Source organism: Salvelinus sp. IW2-2015, linkage group LG22 (genome assembly GCF_002910315.2).
Source record: "Salvelinus sp. IW2-2015 linkage group LG22, ASM291031v2, whole genome shotgun sequence".
Classification (NCBI taxonomy): Eukaryota; Metazoa; Chordata; class Actinopteri; order Salmoniformes; family Salmonidae; genus Salvelinus; species Salvelinus sp. IW2-2015.
The window spans coordinates 312,721-335,380 of NC_036862.1; the positions used below are offsets into that span (position 1 = coordinate 312,721).

Sequence of the window (22,660 nt, forward strand, 5' to 3'; positions counted from 1 at the left end):
AAAATCTATCAATGGAATCAAATTTACTCACACCCATGGAGGTCTGGATTTGGAGTCACACTCAAAATTAAAGTGGAAAACCACACTACAGGCTGATCACAACTTTGATGTAATGTCCTTAAAACAAGTCAAAATGAGGCTCAGTAGTGTGTGTGGCCTCCACGTGCGCTGTATGACCTCCCTACAACGCCTGGGCATGCTCCTGATGAGGTGGCGGATGGTCTCCTGAGGATCTCTCCTCCAGACTGGACTAAAGCATCCGCCAACTCCTGGACAGTCTGTGGTGCAACGTGGCGTTGGTGGATGGAGCGAGACATGATGTCCCAGATGTGCTCAATTGGATTCAGGTCTGGGGAACGGGCGGGCCAGTCCATAGCATCAATGCCTTCCTCTTACAGGAACTGCTGACACACTCCAGCCACATTAGGTCTAGCATTGTCTTGCATTAGGAGAACCCAGGGCCAACCGCACCAGCATATGGTCTCACAAGGGGTCTGAGATCTCATCTCTCGGTACCTAATGGCAGTCAGGCTACCTCGGCGAGCACATGGAGGGCTGTGCGGCCCCACAAAGAAATGCCACCCCACACCATGACTGACCCACCGCCAAACGTCATGCTGGAGGATGTTGCAGCAGCAGAACGTTCTCCACGGCATCTCTAGACTCTGTCACGTCTGTCACATGTGCTCATGGTGAACCTGCTTTCATCTGTGAAGAGCACAGGGCGCCAGTGGCGAATTTGCCATCTTGGTGTCTCTGGCAAATGCCAAACGTCCTGCACGGTGTTGGGCTGTAAGCACAACCCCACCTGTGGACGGGCTCTCATACCACCCTCATGGAGTCTGTTTCTGACCGTTTGAGCAGACACATGCACATTTGTGACCTGCTGGAGGTCATTTGCAGGGCTCTGGCATTGCTCCTCCTGCTCCTCCTTGCACAAAGGCGGAGGTAGCGGTCCTGCTGCTGGGTTGTTGCCCTCCTACGGCCTCCTCCACGTCTCCTGATGTACTGGCCTGTCTCCTGGTAGTGCCTCCATGCTCTGGCACTACGCTGACAGACACAGCAAACCTTCTTGCCACAGCTCGCATTGATGTGCCATCCTGGATGAGCTGCACTACCTGACCCACTTGTGTGGGTTGTAGACTCCGTCTCATGCTACCACTAGAGTGAAAGCACGCCAGCATTCAAAAGTGACCAAACATCAGCCAGAAGCATAGGAACTGAGAAGTGGTCTGTGGTCACCACCTGCAGAACCTCTCCTTTATTGGGGTGTCTTGCTAATTGCCTATAATTTCCACCTGTTGTCTATTCATTTGCACAACAGCATGTGAAATGTATTGTCAATCAGTGTTGCTTCCTAAGTGGACAGTTTGATTTCACAGAAGTGTGATTGACTTGGAGTTACATTGTGTTGTTAAGTGTCCCTTTATTTTTTGAGCAGTGTAATACAGTGGGGAGAACAAGTATTTGATACACTGCCGATTTTGCAGGTTTCCTACTTACAAAGCATGTAGAGGTCTGTAATTTTTATCATAGGTACACTTCAACTATGAGAGACGGAATCTAAAACAAAAATCCAGAAAATCACATTGTATGATTTTTAAGTAATTAATTTGCATTTTGCATGACATAAGTATTTGACTATCAAGAAAAGCAGAACTTAATATTTGGTACAGAAACCTTTGTTTGCAATTACAGAGTCATACGTTTCCTGTAGTTCTTGACTAGGTTTGCACACACTGCAGCAGGGATTTTGGCCACTCCTCCCTACAGATCTTCTCCAGATCCTTCAGGTTTCGGGGCTGTCGCTGGGCAATACGGACTTTCAGCTCCCTCCAAAGATTTTCTATTGGGTTCAGGTCTGGAGACTGGCTAGGCCACTCCAGGACCTTGAGATGCTCTTACGGAGCCACTCCTTAGTTGCCATGGCTGTGTGCTTCGTGTCGTTGTCATGCTGGAAGACCCAGCCACGGCCCATCTTCAATGCTCTTACTGAGGGAAGGAGGTTGTGGCCAAGATCTCGCGATACATGGCCCCATCCATCCTCCCCTCAATACGGTGCAGTCGTCCTGTCCCCTTTGCAGAAAAGCATCCCCAAAGAATGATGTTTCCACCCCTCAGCTTCACGGTTGGGATGGTGTTCTTGGGTTGTACTCATACTTCTTCTTCTCCAAACACGGCGAGTGAGTTAGACCAAAAACTCTATTTTTTCTCATCAGACCACATGACCTTCTCCCATTCCTCCTCTGGATCATCCAGATGGTCATTGGCAACTTCAGACAGGCCTGGACATGCACTGGCTTAAGCAGGGGGACCTGCGTGCCTGCAGGAATTCTCATCAATCTACACACAATACCCCATAATGACAAAGCGAAAACAGGTTTTTAGAAATGTTAGCAAAAAAATGACGGAAATACCTTATTTACATAAGTATTCAGACTCTTTGCTATGAGACTCGAAGAGTTGATTCTACAACTCGATTGGAGTCCACCTGTGGTAAATTCAATTGATTGGACATGATTTAGAAAGGCACACACCTCTCTATATAAGGTTGACAGTGCATGTCAGAGCAAAAACCAAGGCATGAGGTCGAAGGAATTGTCCGTAGAGCTCCAAGACAGGATTGTGTCGAGGCACAGATCTGGGGAAGGGTACCACATTTTTTTTGCCGCATTGAAGGTCCCCAAGAACACAGTAGCCACCATCATTCTTAAATGGAAGATGTTTGGAACCACCAAGACTCTTCCTAGAGCTGGCCGCCCGGCCAAACTGAGCAATCAGGAGAGAAGGGCCTTGGTAGGGGAGGTGACCAAGAACTCAATGGTCATTCTGGCAGCTCCAGAGTTCATCTGTGGAGATGGGAAAACCTTCCAGAAGGACAACCATCTCTACATCATTCCACCATGGTAGAGTGGCCAGAAGGAAGCCACTCCTCAGTAAAAGGCACATGACAGCCTGCTTGGAGTTTGCCAAAAGGCACCAAAAGACTCTCAAACCATGAGAAAGAAKATTTTCTGGTCTGATGAAACCAAGATTGAACTCGTTGGCCTGAATGCCAAGCTTCACGTTTGGAGGAAACCTGGCACCATTCCTACGGTGAAGCATGGTGGTGGCTGCATCATGCTGTGGGGATGATTTTCAGCAGCAGGGACTGAGAGACTAGTCAGGATCGAGGGAAAGATTAACAGAGCAAAGTACASAGAGATCCTTGATGAAAACCTGCTCCAGAGCGCTYAGGACCTCAGACTGGGCCAAAGTTCACCTTCCAATAGGACAATGACCCTAAGGACGCAGCCAAGACAACGCAGGAGTGGCTTCGGGAGACAACTCTCTGAATGTCCTTGAGTGGCATAGCCAGAACCCCTGAACGATCAAGCATCTCTAGAGAGACCTGAAAATAGCTGTGCAGCAACACTTCCCATCCAACCTGACAGTGCTTGAGAGGATCTGCAGAGAAGAATAGGAGAAACTCCCCAAATACAGGTGTGCCAAGCTTGTAGCGTCATACCCAAGAAGACTCAAGGCTGTAATCACTGCCAAAGGTGCTTCAACAAAGTACTGAGTAAAGGGTCTGAATAGTTATGTAAATGTAATATTTCATTTTTTATTTTTTTATACATTTGCAAAAAAAAAAGAAGTTTTGCTTTGTCATTGTGGGGTATTGTGTGTAGATTGATGAGGGGGGAAACAATTTAATCAATTTTAGAATAATGCTGTACCGTAACAAAATGTGGAGAAATGTCCTCTGGTCTGAACTGTTTGGCCATAATGACCATCGTTATGTTTGGAGGAAAAAGGAGGAGGCTTGCAAGCCAAAGCACACCACCCCAACCGTGAAGCACGGTGGTGGCAGCATCATGTTGTGGGGGTGCTTTACTGCAGGAGGGACTTGTGCACTTCACAAAATAGATGGCATAATGAGGTAGGAAATTTATGTGGATATATTGAAGCAACATCTCAAGACATCAGTCAGGAAGTTAAAGCTTGGGTCTTCCAAATGGACAATGGCCCCAAGCATACTTCCAAAGTGTGGCAAAATGCATAAGAACAAGAAGTCAAGGTATTGGAGTGGCCATCACAAAGCCCTGACCTCAATCCTATATAAAATTTGTGGGTAGAACTGAAAAAGCGTGTGGCGAGCAAGGATGCCTACAAACCTGACTCAGTTTACACCCAGCTCTGTCAGGAGGAATGGGCCAAATTCACACGAACTTATTTGTGGAAGCTTGTGGAAGGCTACCCGATAACACACATTTGACCCAAGTTAAACAATTTAAAGGCAATGCTAACAAATACTAATTAGTGTATGTAAATTCTGACCCACTGGGAATGTGATGAATGAAATAAAAGCTGAAATAAATAATTCTCTCAACTATTATTCCTGACATTTTACATTCTTAAAATAAAGTGGTGATCCTAACTGACCCAAGACAGGGAATTGTTGCACAGGATAATTGTCAGGAATTGAGAAAAACTGAGTTTAAATGTATTTTGCTGGTAAGGTGTATGTAAACTTCCGACTTCAATGTATTCTGTAGTTGCACTACTTTTGTCCTGGAGTTCAGGCTCTGGTCCAAAAAATAGTCACTATATAGGGATTGGGTGCCATTTGGGATGGAGCTCAGCTTTCTGAAGGTCACACTCAGCTATTCTGAGGAGATAAAAGCACTTTTAGCATCCCAGGACTGGGGTCCTCAGTCCAACGACCAATGGCTTTCCATTGGAAATGGCTTTCAATCTTCCCTTTTTTTTTTGGGGGGTGGGCTGATGGGCTTGGGCGGGTGACTGGCAATAACGACAGTGCTTCCATGAGGATGTGTGGAGTGTCAATCCAATTCCAGTACAGCATCAAAAGTGGTCCAATGGATTTCTGCGTTTTGTTATGACATTAAAAAAAGAGAGTTCTCATCTGTTTTAATTCAGATTGGAGTTCTACATAATTTTACATGACCCAGCATCTAAGCTGTGTGTTGTGTGTCTTGCACTAACACTGTGTTATATGGATGATGTAATAATGCATGCATGTGTGTGTGTCTATACATATCCATATGTGTGTGCGTATGCATGAGTTTATTCATATGTGTGTGTGAGTGTCTCCATATTCATGTGTGTGTGTGTGTGTGTGTGTGTGTGTGTGTGTGTGTGGCTCTGATCCATCTGACGCTCCCTACCCAGCTCCTCTCTTCCTCAGGCCAGTGCTGTGCCATCACTTATCTGTCCTCCCCCACATCCTATTTATAAACGCACAGCTTACCTCAGAGACTTCAGGAAAGAAGCAATGCATCTATAATTAAGCTGAAGCTCTCTCTATCTCTWTCTTTTTCTCTCGCACACCATCTCGATCCATCCATATCTTGTTTTCCCATCATCATCCTGTCTTCTCTTAATACGATATCTCTTTGTATGTATTTACATTTGTTTGTAGTCTATCTGGGCTACGTCTCTCTCTGTCCTGTGTAGAACTGTATCCTCACACATCCGTATGAAGATCTCTCTGTAGCTCATTCGACCATTTTGTGCCTTTCCCACCCCCCTATTTTCACCTGTTTCTCTTTCATTTTGTATATCCTTTTTCTTTGTATTCCCCTCTCTTTCTCTGTTTGTAACTATTGTTGTGTAATAGCTGACAATGGGCTCTTCCCTGAGCTTCAGTGTGTCTGTAGAGATACCATGCATTGTGGTGTAATAGTGACTCTACCATAGATATATGGTATACCGTGCATTTGGAAAATATTCAGACCCCTTTACTTTTTCCACATTTTGTTACGTTACAGCCTTATTTTAAAATTGATTAAATTGTTGTCCCCCCATCAATCTACACACAATACCCCATAATGATAAAGCAAAAACAATTTTTTTGCTAATTTTCTCAAAAGTGAGGTTTATCAACTTTCAAAGCAGAATTACTTTTTCCATTGTTCCTCAACTGTAGTGTATGATATACAATTTTCTAGCTTTGAGTCTCTACTTTTATCCAATGTAAAAAACGCAATTTCAAATTTTGCTACATAACACCGAATCGAGCTGGTCGTTCACGTATAGACAAGTGTGTACCTTTCCAAATCATGTCCAATCAATTGAATTTACCACAGGTGGACTGATCAATGGAAACAGGATGCACCTGAGCTCAATTTCGAGTCTCATAGCAAAGGGTGTGAATACTTATGTAAATAAGGTATTTTTGTRTTTTATTTTTAATACATTTGCACAGAAAAAACTTTTTCACTTTGTCATTATGGGGTATTGTGTGTAGATTGATGAGGAAAACATTTTCTTTAATCCATTTTAGAATAAGGCTTTAATGTAACACAATGTGGAAAAAGTCAAGGGGTCTGAATACTTTCCGATTGCAGTGTTTATATATATACTGTATCTCTAAGCTCTCTATTCTTCGTCCATTAGACACCAGGGATATCCCCCTGAAGCTAGGACAGCAGAGTCCCTGCYCATCTTCTGAAAGCACCTGAAACATACACTACCGTTCAAAAGTTTGGGGTCACTTAGACATGTCCTTGTTCTTGAAAGAAAATCAATTTTTTGTCCATTAAAATAACATCAAATTGATCAGAAATACAGTGTAGACCTTGTTAATGTTGTAAATGACTATTGTAGCTGGAAATGGAMTATCTACATAGAGACCCATTATCAGCAACCATCACTCCTGTGTTCCAATGGCACGTTGTGTTAGCTAATCCAAGTTTATCATTTGAAAAGGCTAATTGATCGTTAGAAAACCCTTTTGCAATTATGTTAGCACAGCTGAAAACTGTTGTCCTGATTTAAAGAAGTAATACAACTGGCCTTCTTTGGACTAGTTGAGTATCTGGAGAATGAGCATTTGTGGTTTCAATTACAGGCTCAATTTGTCAGTCTGTTCTTGTTCTGAGAAAAGAAGGCTATTCCATGCGAGAAATTGCCAAGAAACTGAAGATCTGGTACAATGCTGTGTACTACTCCCTTCACAGAACAGCGCAAACTGTCTCTAACCAGAATAGAAAGAGGAGTGGGAGGCCCCGGTGCACAACCGAGTAAGAGGACAAGTACATTAGAGTGTCTAGTTTGAGAAACAGACGCCTCACAAGTCCTCAACTGGCAGCTTCGTTAAATAGTACCCGCAAAACACCAGTCTCAACGTCAACAGTGAAGAGGCGAGTCCGGGATGCTGGCCTTCTAGGCAGAGTTCCTCTATCCAGTGTCTGTGTTCTTTTGCCCATCTTTAATATTTTATTTTTATTGGCCAGTCTGAGATATGGCTTTTTCTTTGCAACTCTGCCTAGAMGGCCAGCATCCCGGAGTCGCCTCTCAACTGTCGACGTTTTTTTAGCTACTTTATTGAGGAAAAGTGTACTTACTATGCCTGTGATATGTGGTTGTCCCACCTAAGACGAATGCACTAACTCTGGATAAGAGCAGACSAAAATGTAATATCATCGTCCTGTCATCAATATATCAATATAGCCCAGTCTGCTCCCAGATCTGCACGGGCTCCTCTGACTGTCATGGTCAAAATCAGAAAAAAACGACACGTGTTCTTGTATGTCTGCTCGAGAATAAATGTAATGGATCTTTAAACAACTATGTTGACTGGTTTGAATTGTGGAGCATTCCTGTGTGCTGGAGTTTATTCGTTAAAGACAACCGTCTTTTCTGTCACTGTCACGATGCCACAAATGTCCTGAGCTGATGTCTCTCCCCCTCTCTCTCTTCAATTAAATGCAAAGGGCTTTACATCTGTTTACATTGCCAAAGCAAATGGAATATACAATAAACAAGGGAAATAAGAAATCAGTAAACATTACACTCTGTGTTAAGTTTTAAAATAATGTATACATTACAAATGTTTTATTATTGGCTATGTGCAGTGTTGTAACAATGTGCAAATAGTTGAAATATGAAAGGGAAAATAAATAAACAGATAAATATATATGTTTTTATTTACAATGGTGTTTGTGCTCCACTGGTTGCCCTTTTCTCATGGCAATGGGCCACACATTTCACCTATAAGATATGGGAGTTTATGAATGTTTGATTTGTTTTCAAATGATTTGTGGGTCTGTGTGATCTGTGGGAAATATGTGTCTGTAATGTGGTCATACATTTGGCAGGAGATTAGGAAGTGTAGCTCAGTTTCCACCTCATTTTATGGGCAGTGGGCTATGGCGGCCTCTCTCAATATCAAGGCTATGCTCACTGTACATAGTCAAGGATTTCTTAATTTGGGGTCAGTCACAGTTGTCAAGCTCTCTCTATCTCGCCCGCTCTCCGTCCTGTGCTGGCCCTGATATTTTCTTTCACATTGTCCTCTCCAGCACTCTCCAGGAAGTATGGTGGATGCCTAATTATGGGGACAAAGAATCAAGTCATGTGACTTACACTGATGGGAGGAATGCTTTTGATCTGTTGAGCCAAGATTGTGTGATTAACAGAGAATAATTACTCTCTCTCTCTCTCTCTCTCTCCCTCCCTCTCTCTCTCTCTCCTCAGCCCTGATATTGCTTTTCTACCTGGTCTTCTATGGCTTCCTGGCGGGGATGTTCACGCTCACCATGTGGGTCATGCTGCAGACACTAGACGACAACATTCCTACATACCGCGACCGAGTGGCCAGTCCAGGTGACTTATTACACTGCAGCGAAACAGACACTCAACCTAAACAGAACAGTGCTCAAATTGAAATTCACCCATTCACTTATTCTTTCTTTCTCGCTCTTTCACTCTCTTTCTCTCCCTCTCAAACTCACAAACTCACAAACACACACACACACACACACACACACACACACACACACACACACACACACACACACACACACACACACACACACACACACACACACACACACACACACACACACACACACACACACACACACACACACACACACACACACACACACACACACACACACACACACACACACACACACACACACACACATACAATACAAATATGTCAACTCTCTCTCAAATATGTCATTATCTCTCACGGACAGTGTTGTTTCTTTTCTTGCGGCGTCTGGGCCGCTGTTGAAGCATAGACGAGGCTCCTGCAGAATGGGAGCCTGCCAGTTGGCTGGTGAGCTCACTCACTAACGTCAGAGCTGTCTCTGCTAGCGCCTGGCCTGGCTTGCACAATGTCTCAGACTCTGCTGCCATGTACCACTGAAGGCCTTACTGGCGTGACAGAGGAGCTGGCTGCCACTGCCAAAACACGCAAGCACTCAGGGAATAAACAGATCAGTCAAACACTGACTGACCGATATTGTAATTTTAGACATGAAAAACCAACGGCCGAGTCTCAAAAACCCGTTAATTAATACTGTGTCAGTGTAACAAAAAAAATAGAAGAGTTAGAAATRTAATCCTGTGAATTATGGAGCTGAGGTGTGTGTCTGTGTGTATGTGTCTGTAGGAGTGAGAGAGTCTGTCTCCCAGGCTCTGCATGCATCCTCCCGCTGGTCCACCAGGACAGCACCCATCTGTTCTGTCCCCACAGCCTCTCTCCATCTCCACCGCCCTGACAGACGCCATCATAAAAACTAACTCCCTTCCTCTAGGCCTATGTCCTAATACTGTATATAATAATAATAATATATGCGATTTAGCAGACACTTCCTCCAAAGAGACTTACAGTCATGCATTTTTGTAAGGGTGGCCCCAGCAGGAATCGAACCCACGATATTGGCGTTGCAAGCACCATGCTCTACCAATTGAGCCATACTGCGCATTTTTTTGCCTTCCGCAATCCGCAGTCAGCCTTCTCAAATATCTTTTGACTCTTTCTGCTCTTTTAAAATGTGCTGTGTGTCAAGTTTCTAAGGCGGTGTAGAGTTGCCGCTAAAATGCAAACCTTCTGACTAGCTGCTTTTTGGGGTTTGGCAAAAAATGTGTGGAATGCAGGTATAGTATAGCAAGCTTCTCTCTCTCTTACACACACACACACACACACACACACACACACACGTACACACTCCTCTCGTGACAATTTATTCCACCCACAGTCCCCTGTCATCTTCTCTCACTCTGTGTCCTCTCCCATTGTCCCCTCTTTTTTTAGTCCTTCCATTGTGTCGTCTATCACACCACACACTTTCTAATGGGGTCCTGGGTGTTGACGCCTTGAGGTCACAACTAAGACGTACTCATCTGAATGAGCTACGAGTGAAATTCCATCATAGCTTCCTGATAATAAGGCTTCCTCAGCCTTGAGTTGGCTTGCCTGAGTCCCAAATGGCACCCTATATCCTACATAGTGCAGTACTTTTGACAAAGGCTTATAGGGCTCTGGTCATAAGCAGTGCACTATATAGGGAATAGGGTGCCATTTGGGACGCAGCCTCTGTTTTGACGGTCGGCCCTCTTTGCCAGCAGGGTTTCATCTGGCGAGTGTTAATAACATTGGCTGTTGTGAAAACTTGTGTTAGCTATTAAAGTATTTTATTTATTTTTATCAACTCTCTCCGCAACCCATTTGAACAATAGATACAGTATTACAATATCTGGCTGTCAGGCAGCATAAGCAATACATGTGGCTTATTGTAGTATAAGATTTTGAATACAATACTAGTATTATTAGTGTGACTGCCTGGATTTAAACTGGGGTCATTTGCATGCCACCAGAAATTAGTTAGTCTGATGAGCTAAAGCCCAGGCCTTAGCTCAGGGAGCTAACACAAATCTTCAGGTCACAGCTAGGGCTGTGGCTGTTCATTAAATGTTGTCAGCCGGTGATTGTCAAGCAAATAACTGCCAGTCTCACGGTAATTGACCGTTAATTAACATAAACACATTTAGCACATTTAGCTTCCACACATTTTTGGAACATCTACATTTTAAAAAGTCTAATAAATCCATGTAATAAAGCCTACACCATCACAATAAATCCATGATTTATTTTAGACAGGTCTAAAGAAACATGACATGAAGAAAATGTAGTCTAATTTAGAAGAACAGAATACCATACTCTGAGTTGTCCTTATGTTAGGCCCTGATCTGGCTATGCAATATGGCTGTGGGCTACACTAGTTCATTTAGCATACAAGATTTTCTTAGAATTCCGTGGCATTATTTTATAGTATGAAAAATAGAATTGAACATGAATAAAATATAAAGGATATTTTCTCCAAACTATTTGAGGGAGTCCGCACATGCAGCTATTCTGTGTTGAGCAGTTAACAAAGAAACAGGTCCTCCTTATTTTTGTAACTTTAGTTGTGATACAATTGTTGGGCTATATGTTTAGATTTTGAAGACATTTTAAGGCTGCATAATGTGACTCTAATGATGATTTGAAAAAAGTTGCATGAAAGGCATGAGCTCTGCTTTGTTTTTTTGCGCAGGCTCCACACACTTCATCAGTCTCTCATTCACAATTTGACAAGCACTTGATAATGCCTTGAATTTCCCGGCAGCATCCCTTTTGTGTCRCCTTAATGCCCCCTAAAAWATCCATGCCTTTAGCAGCCAGTGGCCATTGTGCCCTTGAGCTGAATATAATAATTATAATTTCCTTCTCCCAGCTGTGTGCTCCGAAGCACTCACTCACATGGCTCTCTCAGATAGCTAAATTCTTATTAGCCAATGCCCGTCACGTGATCACAGGCTACAAGGGAAGACAGACACCGGGGAGGCAACTGCGCGCATCCTTATCCAATTCCGCGACGCATATTGAAGATATTGGAAGAACTGTCCACATATACTTTTCATCAGCCAACATGATGAGTAGGCCTAACGACACCAAAAACACTAGCTTATGTCAATGTACTATCCCCCATAGTACAAAAGTTGAACTATTCAAGTCTGTGCGAGAAATAAATATTCCAAACATAGTCTGTGACAGTTGTGGGATGTGATAGATCCCAAATTAATACAACCACTAGCATCAAACAAACTTTTTGAAGCAATGAGGCTGACGCAACAGATCAGAACGTTTAACTTATAATGTTGATATAAACTATTAGGCTATTTCTTCACATTACAAGTGCAGCAATGTGCACATGGCAGTAGGCTATATTGTTTGAATGTTAAATGACGAGACAGAGACATTCATGCGAGTAACCAGCCTTGTTCTGTACATCACAACACACACGGGTATCTCAAGCACCCGGTATAAAKACATGAGTTGCAGTAATGAACATTTACCAACAGATGGCATCACTGTGCCATCTTACACCCATAGCATATATGTGCAAATGTTCCAAAATGCAATCAATTAGCATGAAAACACCATTCTCAAAAGTGACCGCAAATGTGATTTATGCATGTAATGGTTTTATTATAAAATGTATGCCAGTTAGGCTTTACACCCATTGTAAAGTGGCATAATGTGCTTAATTTTCAGAGGATATTTGGCCACTTAGTTGTGATACAAACCTTATCAAAACATATGGGCTAGGCTAAATGAGGTTTGAAAAAGTTGCAAAAAAAGGCATACTCTGTTTCTTGCCTTACTGCCAAAAGCTGRGCATCATTCACAAGTGATAATATATCATTCACAAGTGATATGGTAATATTGTCACCCATCAGACTATTCTTGATTTAATCTTGACTTTAGATGTACTAAATAATATATGGGTTAAAGTAGTTTTGATTTAGAAAGTCATCAAGTCAAATCAAATGTATTTATATAGCCCTTCTTACATCAGCTGATATCTCAAAGTGCTGTACAGAAACCCAGCCTAAAACTCCAAACAGCAAGCAATGCAGGTGTAGGACCATTATCATGCACCTGTCTCAAAACTGGGGCAAGGGGAGAAAATAAATAATCTATGCACTTAAACGTTTTTCCCGTGGTTTATTTTCATGCCAGCCAGGTAGGCTATACTCCTGTTGTAAAGAGAAGCATTGTGCTTAATATTAGGAAAGTTGAGAAATAAATATAGTAGAAATTCGATGGGATCCTCCTCTTTTTAGATAGAGGCCATCACTCTGTTTTCTCACGCAATGGCATAGCCTCTAGAAATGTTGCGGACATGAGCTCATGAGCTCTCATGAAGTATTTGATTAGATTTTTGATTAGATTTGCATTTATGTCAGAGTGCTGAGTACCAGGCAGTTAGCAAGTTTGGTAGGCTAACTAATGACCATCAGCAGAATCAGAGCTTGAAGAAGCCTAATTACCTTGACTAAGCGATCATGTGGAATTTGACTGCTGTCATTGACTCGTGACCACCGGTGTGGCGGTAATACGGTCACTGTAACAGCTCTAGTCTCAGGCAAAGATTCCCGTCACGTGAGCGCGGTTGCCTGGACCATCTCCATAACATTAATAGGCGCAGACAGTTGACGTGACATGTTTCCCCCTAACCTGTCCTCAGGTTTGGTGATCAGGCCCCGGTCCTTGGACATCGTCTTCAACCGCACCGACCCTAAGCAGTACGACCAGTATGTCCAGCATCTGGAGAACTTCCTTCAGCGTGAGTGATAGATCCCCTCTTTCAGTCCCATTTTTTGTTTTCTGAAGAATGTGTACATCTGACATCTATGCACAAATACAGTTTTATCGGTTAAGGAAATGAGTTTCAGTAGTTGCAGTTGATGACACTTTTGTATACAGTACATTACTAAGGAGAGTATTCTACCTGACTTGAAAGGGCACTGTAATCCTTGGCAGTGGCACTGGAATATGTGAAAGCATACTAACTACTTTTTACATGCAACACAAAACTGTCTAACTGATTATGTAATATGTATCCCAAAGAAACAAACAAGTAATGAATACATTACTGTGACATAATTATTAGCTATAATTGTGACATGTAATATTTAGGTGAACACTGTCTGTACCAGGTAAATAGCAGGCTRTCAAATACAGTGGAACTTGAGTCTGTGCCCTATGTTGGGACCCCTCAGAATACAACGACACTGTGCAGGAGAAGAACGAGCTGTGTATGGTGGGAGAGTACTATGAGCAGGATGATCAGGAGGAGAAGAAGGTGTGCCAGTTCAAGCGCAGTCTGCTCCGGCAGTGCTCYGGCCTGTCTGACACCACCTTTGGCTACGCCGAGGGCAAACCCTGCGTCCTCGTCAAGATGAACAGGGTGAGTGCCCCGATTTGGGGATCGTTGGTCGGACTCTTCTCAAAATGAAATAGACAGCGTTAGCCCACTGAASTAAAGCCTAAAGACTGGAGCTTAAAGCCTAAGCCATTAGCTCTGGGAGCTATCACAAGTCATCAGGTCTCAGGCAAGGTCACTTCTCACACAAGCGTGGTTCACTGAACTACCTCCCCTACACGAGTACCTCCTTATCTTAGATCCATTGCCTTTGAACTACAGCTTTTCAGTGTTTCCCTCTCTCTGTCTTCGTGCAGAAGTAGAGTTTGTTCAAATTCATATTGAAAAATGCTYATTCTGTCCTTTCCACTGCACTTGTTTCTTAGTCACTATTTGGAATATCCTCTGTGCCGACAGGGCATTCTGTGTCAGCGTCTCTGTTTGCAGGGATAGAGGTCAGAGTGCATTGATTGGCCTGTGTTGCCTGATTGGTATTCAATCTAACTTAATGAATCCTATCAGGGGCAATTAAGAAGATTCTTAKGCATCTCTGAGGCAGCTATGTTTATGAAAGTACAAGTCCTTGGCCTTTCAGTAAGCAGACAGCACACATGTGCCCGATCTACTGACTGGTCCTTATATGGCCAGCTCAAACCAAATAATTTCCTTGCGTCACTAACTGAGCTACTTCTCAACATCTTTTAACTCAAATCAGTGCTTCCATTTTTGAGACCATTCTGAAATCTGGTGTGTCTTGATCATGTTTACATGTAAATAAGCTTGAGGAATGTGTAAGAAACACCAGAACGAAATGTTGAACTCACTAAAGGTCGCTATAATAGTCTTTATGATACTCTTCTCACTCCTGTAGATCATTGGACTGAAACCGCGCGGGGACCCCTACATTAACTGCACAGCTAAGGTAAAGCAAACAAACAGTTTTTATTTTGGGTGTAACAATGAATTGTGTGTGTGTGTGTGTGCTCCAGGTTGTGTTTTTGTGTGCTAGGACTTTGAGACAGGTTTCGTACTCCCTAACGTGTCTTTTGTTTTGTATTTGTGTGTGTGCTTTATGTAGGAATGCACACGTCTGTTTCTGTCTGTGTTTTCACACAAGTGTCTATATTTGATTTCTCTCCACGCTGCCTGTAGGGCCAGCAGTACACTGGTGGGTAAGAAATCGGGTCCTAGCCCCCCTATGTTTCCCCATGGTCCTAGCCCTAGCCTTTCTCCATTACCTTTCTGCGCTGCTTCTGTCCACCTCTGTGATGTGGCGCTTTGTCCTCTGCTGCTTTAAACAGCATTCATGGCTTTCTAATCTAACCCCTATAACTAATCACCCCAAAGACAATATAGACAGAGGAATAGTCAATATTAAAGTGTTGATCTTTTTGGTAATTAGTGTCACTGACTGTATATAACTGCAGTTGGCGTATGTATCTGTATGGTAATGCATTGGAACCTGAAAAGGTTCCTTCCGTTGATTTTAGAACTCTGCTCCGCTGCCAATGGCTCCCACTAACGGTGTTTCCATGGTTTTCTTCTGGCTCTGAACTCTGACCTTTGTGACCCGATGGCAAATGTTTGAAGRTCTACAGAGAAACACTGATGCTGTATTCTGCCCAGCAAAAATAGAGACTGGCTCTTTTAACTCCCCTCCATCTGTCCTCCTCTCTTTCTCTCTGAATTCATTTGAATTTCTCCTCTCCACCGTAAACCATTCTGATAACCATAGAGAACCATCTGGTGGCAGATTGTGTGTGTGTGCGTGTGCGTGTACTGGTATGTGTGAGTGGGTGGTAACTATATTGTGTGTGCGTGCGTGTGCATGCGTGGTAACTACATTGTGTACTGTGAGAGTATGTGGTGGTTTACAGACTCCAGTATGTGTTTGTAGACTCCAGGATTGTTTTTATGTGATTGTGTACAGAGTTAGTCAGATTGTTGTTCTGAGAGTCGGTGGAGGCAGCGTCGTACGTTCCCAGTGCATTCATATGTGTAGTTCTGTGATCTCWCACCTCTTCCTCTTCCTCACCCCCTCCTTCCACCTCTTCCTCCTTATCCACTTCCACCCACAGAGAGAAAGCCCCCTGCAGATGCAGTACTTCCCATCCGAGGGGCGGTTCGATAAGATGTACTTCCCTTATTACGGGAAGAATTTGCATGTAAGTACATGACGCTACATATTTATATTGTGAAGGAAACTGTTAATKAGATTGAATGCAGAATAATTTAATTGTAATTACAAGTAGTAAATGTTACTGATGTCAAGGCAGTCTGGGGAGATGAGAATCCTGGGAAATGTACAGTATGTGGGTGGACTATATTCACCTGAGGCACTGAGTGCAAATTGATTGTCAGTGTATTGTCATGACAATCACTGTTATGTGTATGGATGTGCGCACGTCTGTGCATATATGAATTAACAGCGGTCTCCCTCCATCTCTCCCTGTGTGTTTGCCAGTCAACCTACGTTCAGCCCCTGGTCGCGGTCAAGCTTCTGCTGACCAAGGAAGACTACAACAACGAGCTGACCATGGAGTGTAAGATCGAGGGCTCCGACCTGCGGAATAGTGACGACCGCGACAAGTTCCTGGGGCGCGTCACATTCAGGGTCAAAGTGGTCGAGTAGTGGTTCAGGAAAACCACTAGAGCTGCACAATGCCGCCTTTGTGTGTAATCAATGCCCTCACCCACCTCCACTGAACCGTCCTCCTCAATCCACTTCCCCCCTCCATCCGGCCAGGACCAGGCCCTGCCCCCTTGGCTACTGCAGGGGTGGATCAGGGGAAGCTATGGTAGCATGGTGGTGTGCTCCTTATATTMTTTTTTAAATCCCCATCCCCTATCATATGTCACTGACTCCTCCACCTGCCTGCCCCCCGCTTGGCCCTTCATCACACCATGAAAAGGGAAATACAATAAACGAACCGTTTGAATCCCATCCCTCAAACACACACACACAAACCTCTCACCTCCATTAAAGTCAGTGGTGATGTAGCGACATCGTGCCATAGTATGGACCTGTATATAGCTGTATTTGGAGCATTGAGTTGATGTGGTGTCCCGTAGTGCTGTGCAGTCTGCTGTGTGTGACGTGTTGTTTCTGTATGTACATACTTGATGGCTATAAACACTGTTTCTGTCTTTAGCTCACTGTGTCTGAACGCTGTAAGAAATCAAACCAAGAAATAACGAATAGCTGTAATTTAAGATTATTGTATAAGAGAATACGTTTAAGGATGAAAAAATGCACAAAAATATATCTGCTTATAATTCAACCTACCTGTCCGACATCTAAGGKAAGAGGTTTTTACACACCTATGGGAACTGTGCTTTGTACAGATGCTTTAAGGTCTGTATGAGAACAAATTTGAAATAAAGATGATTTTTTTWAAATCTCAATTTGTGTCTATTTACTTTTAGTGCCATGGCTGTGCCTAAGAACACCAAGGAAACCTGCCTAAATGACTACCGACCCGTAGCRCTCACGTCTGTAGCCATGAAGAACTTTCAAAGGCTGGTCATGGCTCACATCAACACCATTATCCCAGAAACCCTAGACCCTCTCCAATKTGCATACCGCCCCAACAGATCCACAGATGATGCAATTGCTATTATACTCCACACTGCGCTTTCCCACTTGGACAAAAGGAACACCTACAGTGGCAAGAAAAAGTATGTGAACCCTTTGGAAATACCTAGATTTCTGCATAAATTGGTCATAAAATGCAATYTGATCTTCATCTAGGTCACAACAGTAGACAAACATAGTCTGCTTAAACTAATAACASACAAACAATTACACGTTTTCATGTCTTAATTGAACACACCRTGCGGGGTGGAAAAAGTACGTGAACCCTTGGATTTAATAACTGGTTGACCCTCCTTTGGMAGCAAAAACCTCAACCAAACGTTTTCTGTAGTTGTGGATCAGACCTGCAAAAGGTCAGGAGGAATTTTGGACTATTCCTCTTTACAAAACTGTTTCAGTTTAGCAATATTCTTGGGATGTCTGGTGTGAACTGCTCTCTTGAGGTCATGCCACAGCATCTCAACTGGGTTGAGGTCAGGACTGACTGGGCCTCTCCAGAAGGTGTATTTTCATTCTGTTGTTGATTTACTTATTTGTTTTGGGTCGTTGTCCTGTTGCATCACCCAACTTCTGTTGGCGGACAGATAGCCTAACATTCTCCTGCAAAATGTCTTGATAAACTTGGGAATTCATTTTTSCGTTGATRATAGCARGCTGTCCAAGCCCTGAGGCAGCAAAGCAGCCCCAAACCATGATGCTCCCTCCACCATACTTTACAGTTGGGATGAGGTTTTGATGTTGGGAGGTGCCTTTTTTTCTCCACACATAGTSGTGTGTGTTCCTTCCAAACAACTCAACTGTAGTTKTATCTGTCCACAGAATATTTTGCCAGTAGCGCTGTCGAATATCCAGGTGCACTTTTGCAAACGTCAGATGTGCAGCAATGTTTTTTTTGGACGGCAGTGGCTTCTTCCATGGTGTCCTCCCATGAACACCATTCTTGTTTAGTGTTTTACGTATCGTAGACTCGTCAACAGAGATGTTAGCATGTTCCAGAGATTTCTGCAAGTCTTTAGCTGACATTCTAGGATTCTTCATAACCTCATTGAGCATTCTGTGCTGTGCTCTTGCAGTCATCTTTGCAGGACGGCCACTGCTAGGGAGAGTAGCAACAGTGCTGAACTTTCTCCATTTATAGACAATTTGCCTTACCGTGGATTTATGATTATCAAGGCTTTTAGAGATACTTTTGTAACCCTTTCCAGCTTTATGCAAGTCAACTATTCTTAATCTTAGGTATTCTGAGATCTCTTTTGTTCGAGGCATGGTTCACATCAGACAATGCTTCTTGTGAATAGCAAACTCAAATTTTGTGAATGTTTTTTATAGAGCAAGGCAGGTTTAACCAGCATCTCCAATCTCGTCTCATTGATTGGACTCCAGGTTAGCTAATTCCTGACTCCAATTAGCTTTTGGAGAAGTCATTAGCCTAGGGGTTCACATACTTTTTCCAACCTACACTGAATGTTTAAATTATGTATTCAATATAGACAAGAAAAATACAATGTGTGTGTTATTAGTTTAAACACACTTTTTGTCTATTGTTGTGACTTACATGTAGATCAGATCAAATTTGATGACTAATTTATGCAGAAATCCAGGTAATTCCAAAGGGTTCACATACTTTTTCTTGCCATTGTATGTGAGAATGCTGTTCATTAACTACAGTTCAGCGTTCAACACCATAGTKCCCTCAAAGCTCATCACAAAGCTAAGGACCCTGGGACTAAACACCTCCCTCTGCAACTGGATCCTGGGCTTCCTGATGGACCGCTCCCAGGTGGTAAGGGTAGGTAACAACACATCTGCCAAGCTGATCCTCAACACGGGGGCCCCTCAGGGTTACGTGATCAGACCCCTCCTGTACTCCCTTTTCACTCATGACTGCATGGCCAAGCATGACTCCAACACCATCATCGAGTTTGCTGACGACACAACAGTGGTAGGCCTGATCACCAACAACGACGAGACAGCCTATAGGGAGGAGGTCAGAGACCTGACAGTGTGGTGCCAGGGTAACAACCTCTCCCTCAATGTCATCAAGACAAAGGAGAAGATTGTGGACTACAGGAAAAGGAGGACCGAGTACACACYTATTCTCATCGACGGGGCTGTAGTGGAGCAGGTTGAGAGCTTCAAGTTCCTTGGTGTCCACATCACCAACACCCCATCATGCTCCAAACACAACAAGACAGTTGTAAAGAGGGCATGACAACACCTTTTTCCCCTCAGGAGACTGAAAAGATTTGGCATGGGTCCTCAGATCCTCAAAAMGTTCTACAGCTACACCATCGAGAGCATGCTGACTGGTTGCATCACCACCTGGTATGGCAACTGCTCCAACTGGCACTACAAAGRGTAGTGTGTATGGCCCAATACATCACTGAGGCCAAGCTTCCAGCCATCCAGGACCTCTATACCAGGCGGTGTCAGAGGAAGGCCCTAAAAATTGCCAAAGACTCCATCCACCCTAGTCATAGACTGTTCTCTCTGCTTCCGCACGGCAAGCGGTACCGGAGCCTTAAGTCTAGGTACAAACGACTTCGTAACGGCTTCTTACTCCCAAGCCATAAGACTCCTGACCAGCTCCCCCCCCATTTTTACGCTGCTGCTGCTCTCTGTTTATTATCCATGCATAGTCTATTTACCTCTACCTACATGTACATATTACCTCAATTACCTCGACTAACCAGTGCCCCCACACATTTACTCTGTACCGGTACCCCTGTATATAGCCTCGCTACTGTTGTTTTATTGTTGCTCCTTAATTATTTGTTATTTTTCTTATATTTTTTTTTTTACTTCAGTTTATTTTAGTAAATACTTTCTGAACACATATTTTTCTTAACTGCAGTGCTTGTAAGTGTGCATTTCACTGTAGGTCTACACCTGTTGTATTTGGCGCATGTGACAAATTTTATTCGATTAAAGGAGCAGTGCACTGCACACAGTGCGACGTTTAATGGAAATTTCCCTGACATCCACAGAGATCACACACGGTAAACGCTGCAGACGTCAGCTCTTGTCAACAATGCAACTTTAAATCCAAGCCCAGGATTTGAATGTGGAGTTCAATTTATTTAACTAGGCAAGTCAGTTAAGAACAAATTCTTATTTACAATGACAGCCTAGGAACAGTGGGTTAATTGCCTTGTTCAGGGGCAAAATGACAGATTTTTACCTTGTCAGCTCAGGGATTTGATCTAGCAACCTTTCGGTTACTGGCCCAACACTCTAACCACTAGGCTACCTGCCACCCCAAATGCTCTGTAGTATTGTGTTGACATGCTGCCCTCACATGGTGGTCCTGTGGAAACAACCCTGATGAAGGTCTATTAATTGAAATGTTGATCCACTAAAACATTTTGGAGGATAGGCCTGCAAATACTGAACAAAAATATAAACGCTACATGTAGAGTGTTGGTCCCAGAAATTGGTCCCAGCACAAAAACCTTTTTTCTCTCAAATTGTGTGCACAAATGTGTTTATATCCCTGTTAGTGAGCATTTCTCCTTTGCCAAGATAAACCATCCACCTGCAGGTGTGGCATGTCAAGAAGCTGATTAAATAGCATTCCCATTACACAGGTGCACCTTGTGCTGGGGGCAATACAAATGTTAATTTCTCTACCGTAAGCTGCCTCCAACGTCGTTTTAGAGTACTTCACAACCACAAAACACGTGTAACCACGTCAGCTCAGGACCTCCACATCCGGCTTCTTCACCTGTGGGATCGACTGAGGGGGGTTGGTGCTGAGGAGTATTTCTGTCTGTAATAAATCMCTTTTGTGGGGAAAAACWAATTCTGATTTGCTTGGCCTGGCTCCCCAGTTGGTGGGCCTGGCTGCCAAATGGGTGGGCATATGCCCTCCCAGGCCCAACTATGGATGCACCCCTACCCAGTCATGGGAAATCCATAGATTATGGCCAAATKTATTTATTTCAATTGTCTGATTTYCTTATATGTGACTCAGTAAAACCTTTGAAATTGTTGCATGTAGCCTTTATATTTTTGTTCAGTATAATTAGAGCAGTAACAACACGTTTTGTCATATCCATGGTATATGGTCTGATATACCACAACTGTCAGCCAATCAGCATTCARGGCTCGAACCACCCAGTTTATAACACAACTTAAAAGCTGTTATATAGTGCCTTTTATACCTTTTTATACCTTTTTTTTTATACCTTTTGGCGGATGTGAATCCGAACAAACAGATTTTTAAAATAAAACAAATTAAATATGACTAGATCTAATGTAGGGTTASGATAAAGGATTACATAATTAAAAACCTGTCTAGGTTCTCTAGGCCTATGCGATCCTACAATAATTGGTGTCATTATTGTTATACATGAAAAAAATTATTATGAATATTAAAAATGTAAAGGACATATTATTGTTCCGATACACACCGGCAAATGGATTAGGTATTGTCAACAGGGTTGTTGTCTCTATTAGTGTGTGGATGGATGGTTAACACTGGGATAAACTGATTAAAGTTAATAGCAGAGCCAAAACAATAACTGGCCTATGGAAGCACTTCTCTTAGCGAGAGAGTATATTATATTTTTTACATGAGCTACATACGCTACCCTTGTATTTGTGATTCTAATGATATAGGCCTGTGTAAAAACCGCCGAGGCAATGACACTGGAATAAAAACAAAATGTGTGTTGGTGGAGAGAGGGTTGGTTTTACAGGTTTATTCGCTCTACATTGTCAGCACTGAATGTCTTATTTGATGRCGGCAGGTAGCCTGGCGGTTAGGAGTATTGGGCTAGTAACCGAAAGGTTGCTGGATTGAATCCCCGAGCTGACAAGGTAAAAATCAGTGGTTCTACCCAAGACAGTTTACCCACTGCCCTCTGTACGCCGATGGCGCGGATGTCGATTAAATCAGCCACCAGCACCTCTCTGATTCAGAGGGGTTGGGTTAAATGCGGAAGACACATTTTTCGAACAATTGGATCCAATGAACTGAGCAGGCTGGGCTGAAATGCTTAAAGCCTTTGCTTTCTTAATGTGAGTGTGAATCTATAATATTGTGCTGTTATTATTTCTAATATTATTA

The 22,660-nt window shown here is 43.1% G+C and overlaps 1 protein-coding gene across 1 annotated transcript in view; it reads left to right on the top strand.

Annotated features, from left to right (window-relative positions):
• LOC111949653 (sodium/potassium-transporting ATPase subunit beta-3) overlaps window positions 1-17,108 on the top strand; it is a 40,008-nt gene extending 22,900 nt beyond the window's left edge. Inside the window, exons 2-7 of the mRNA XM_023966994.2 lie at window positions 8,485-8,613; window positions 13,317-13,415; window positions 13,852-14,039; window positions 14,866-14,916; window positions 16,073-16,159; window positions 16,459-17,108. Coding sequence (XP_023822762.1) covers window positions 8,485-8,613; window positions 13,317-13,415; window positions 13,852-14,039; window positions 14,866-14,916; window positions 16,073-16,159; window positions 16,459-16,626 — 722 coding nt within the window. The 3' untranslated portion in view covers window positions 16,627-17,108. The remainder of the gene's footprint in view (window positions 1-8,484; window positions 8,614-13,316; window positions 13,416-13,851; window positions 14,040-14,865; window positions 14,917-16,072; window positions 16,160-16,458) is intronic.
• Window positions 17,109-22,660: the final 5,552 nt, after the last annotated feature.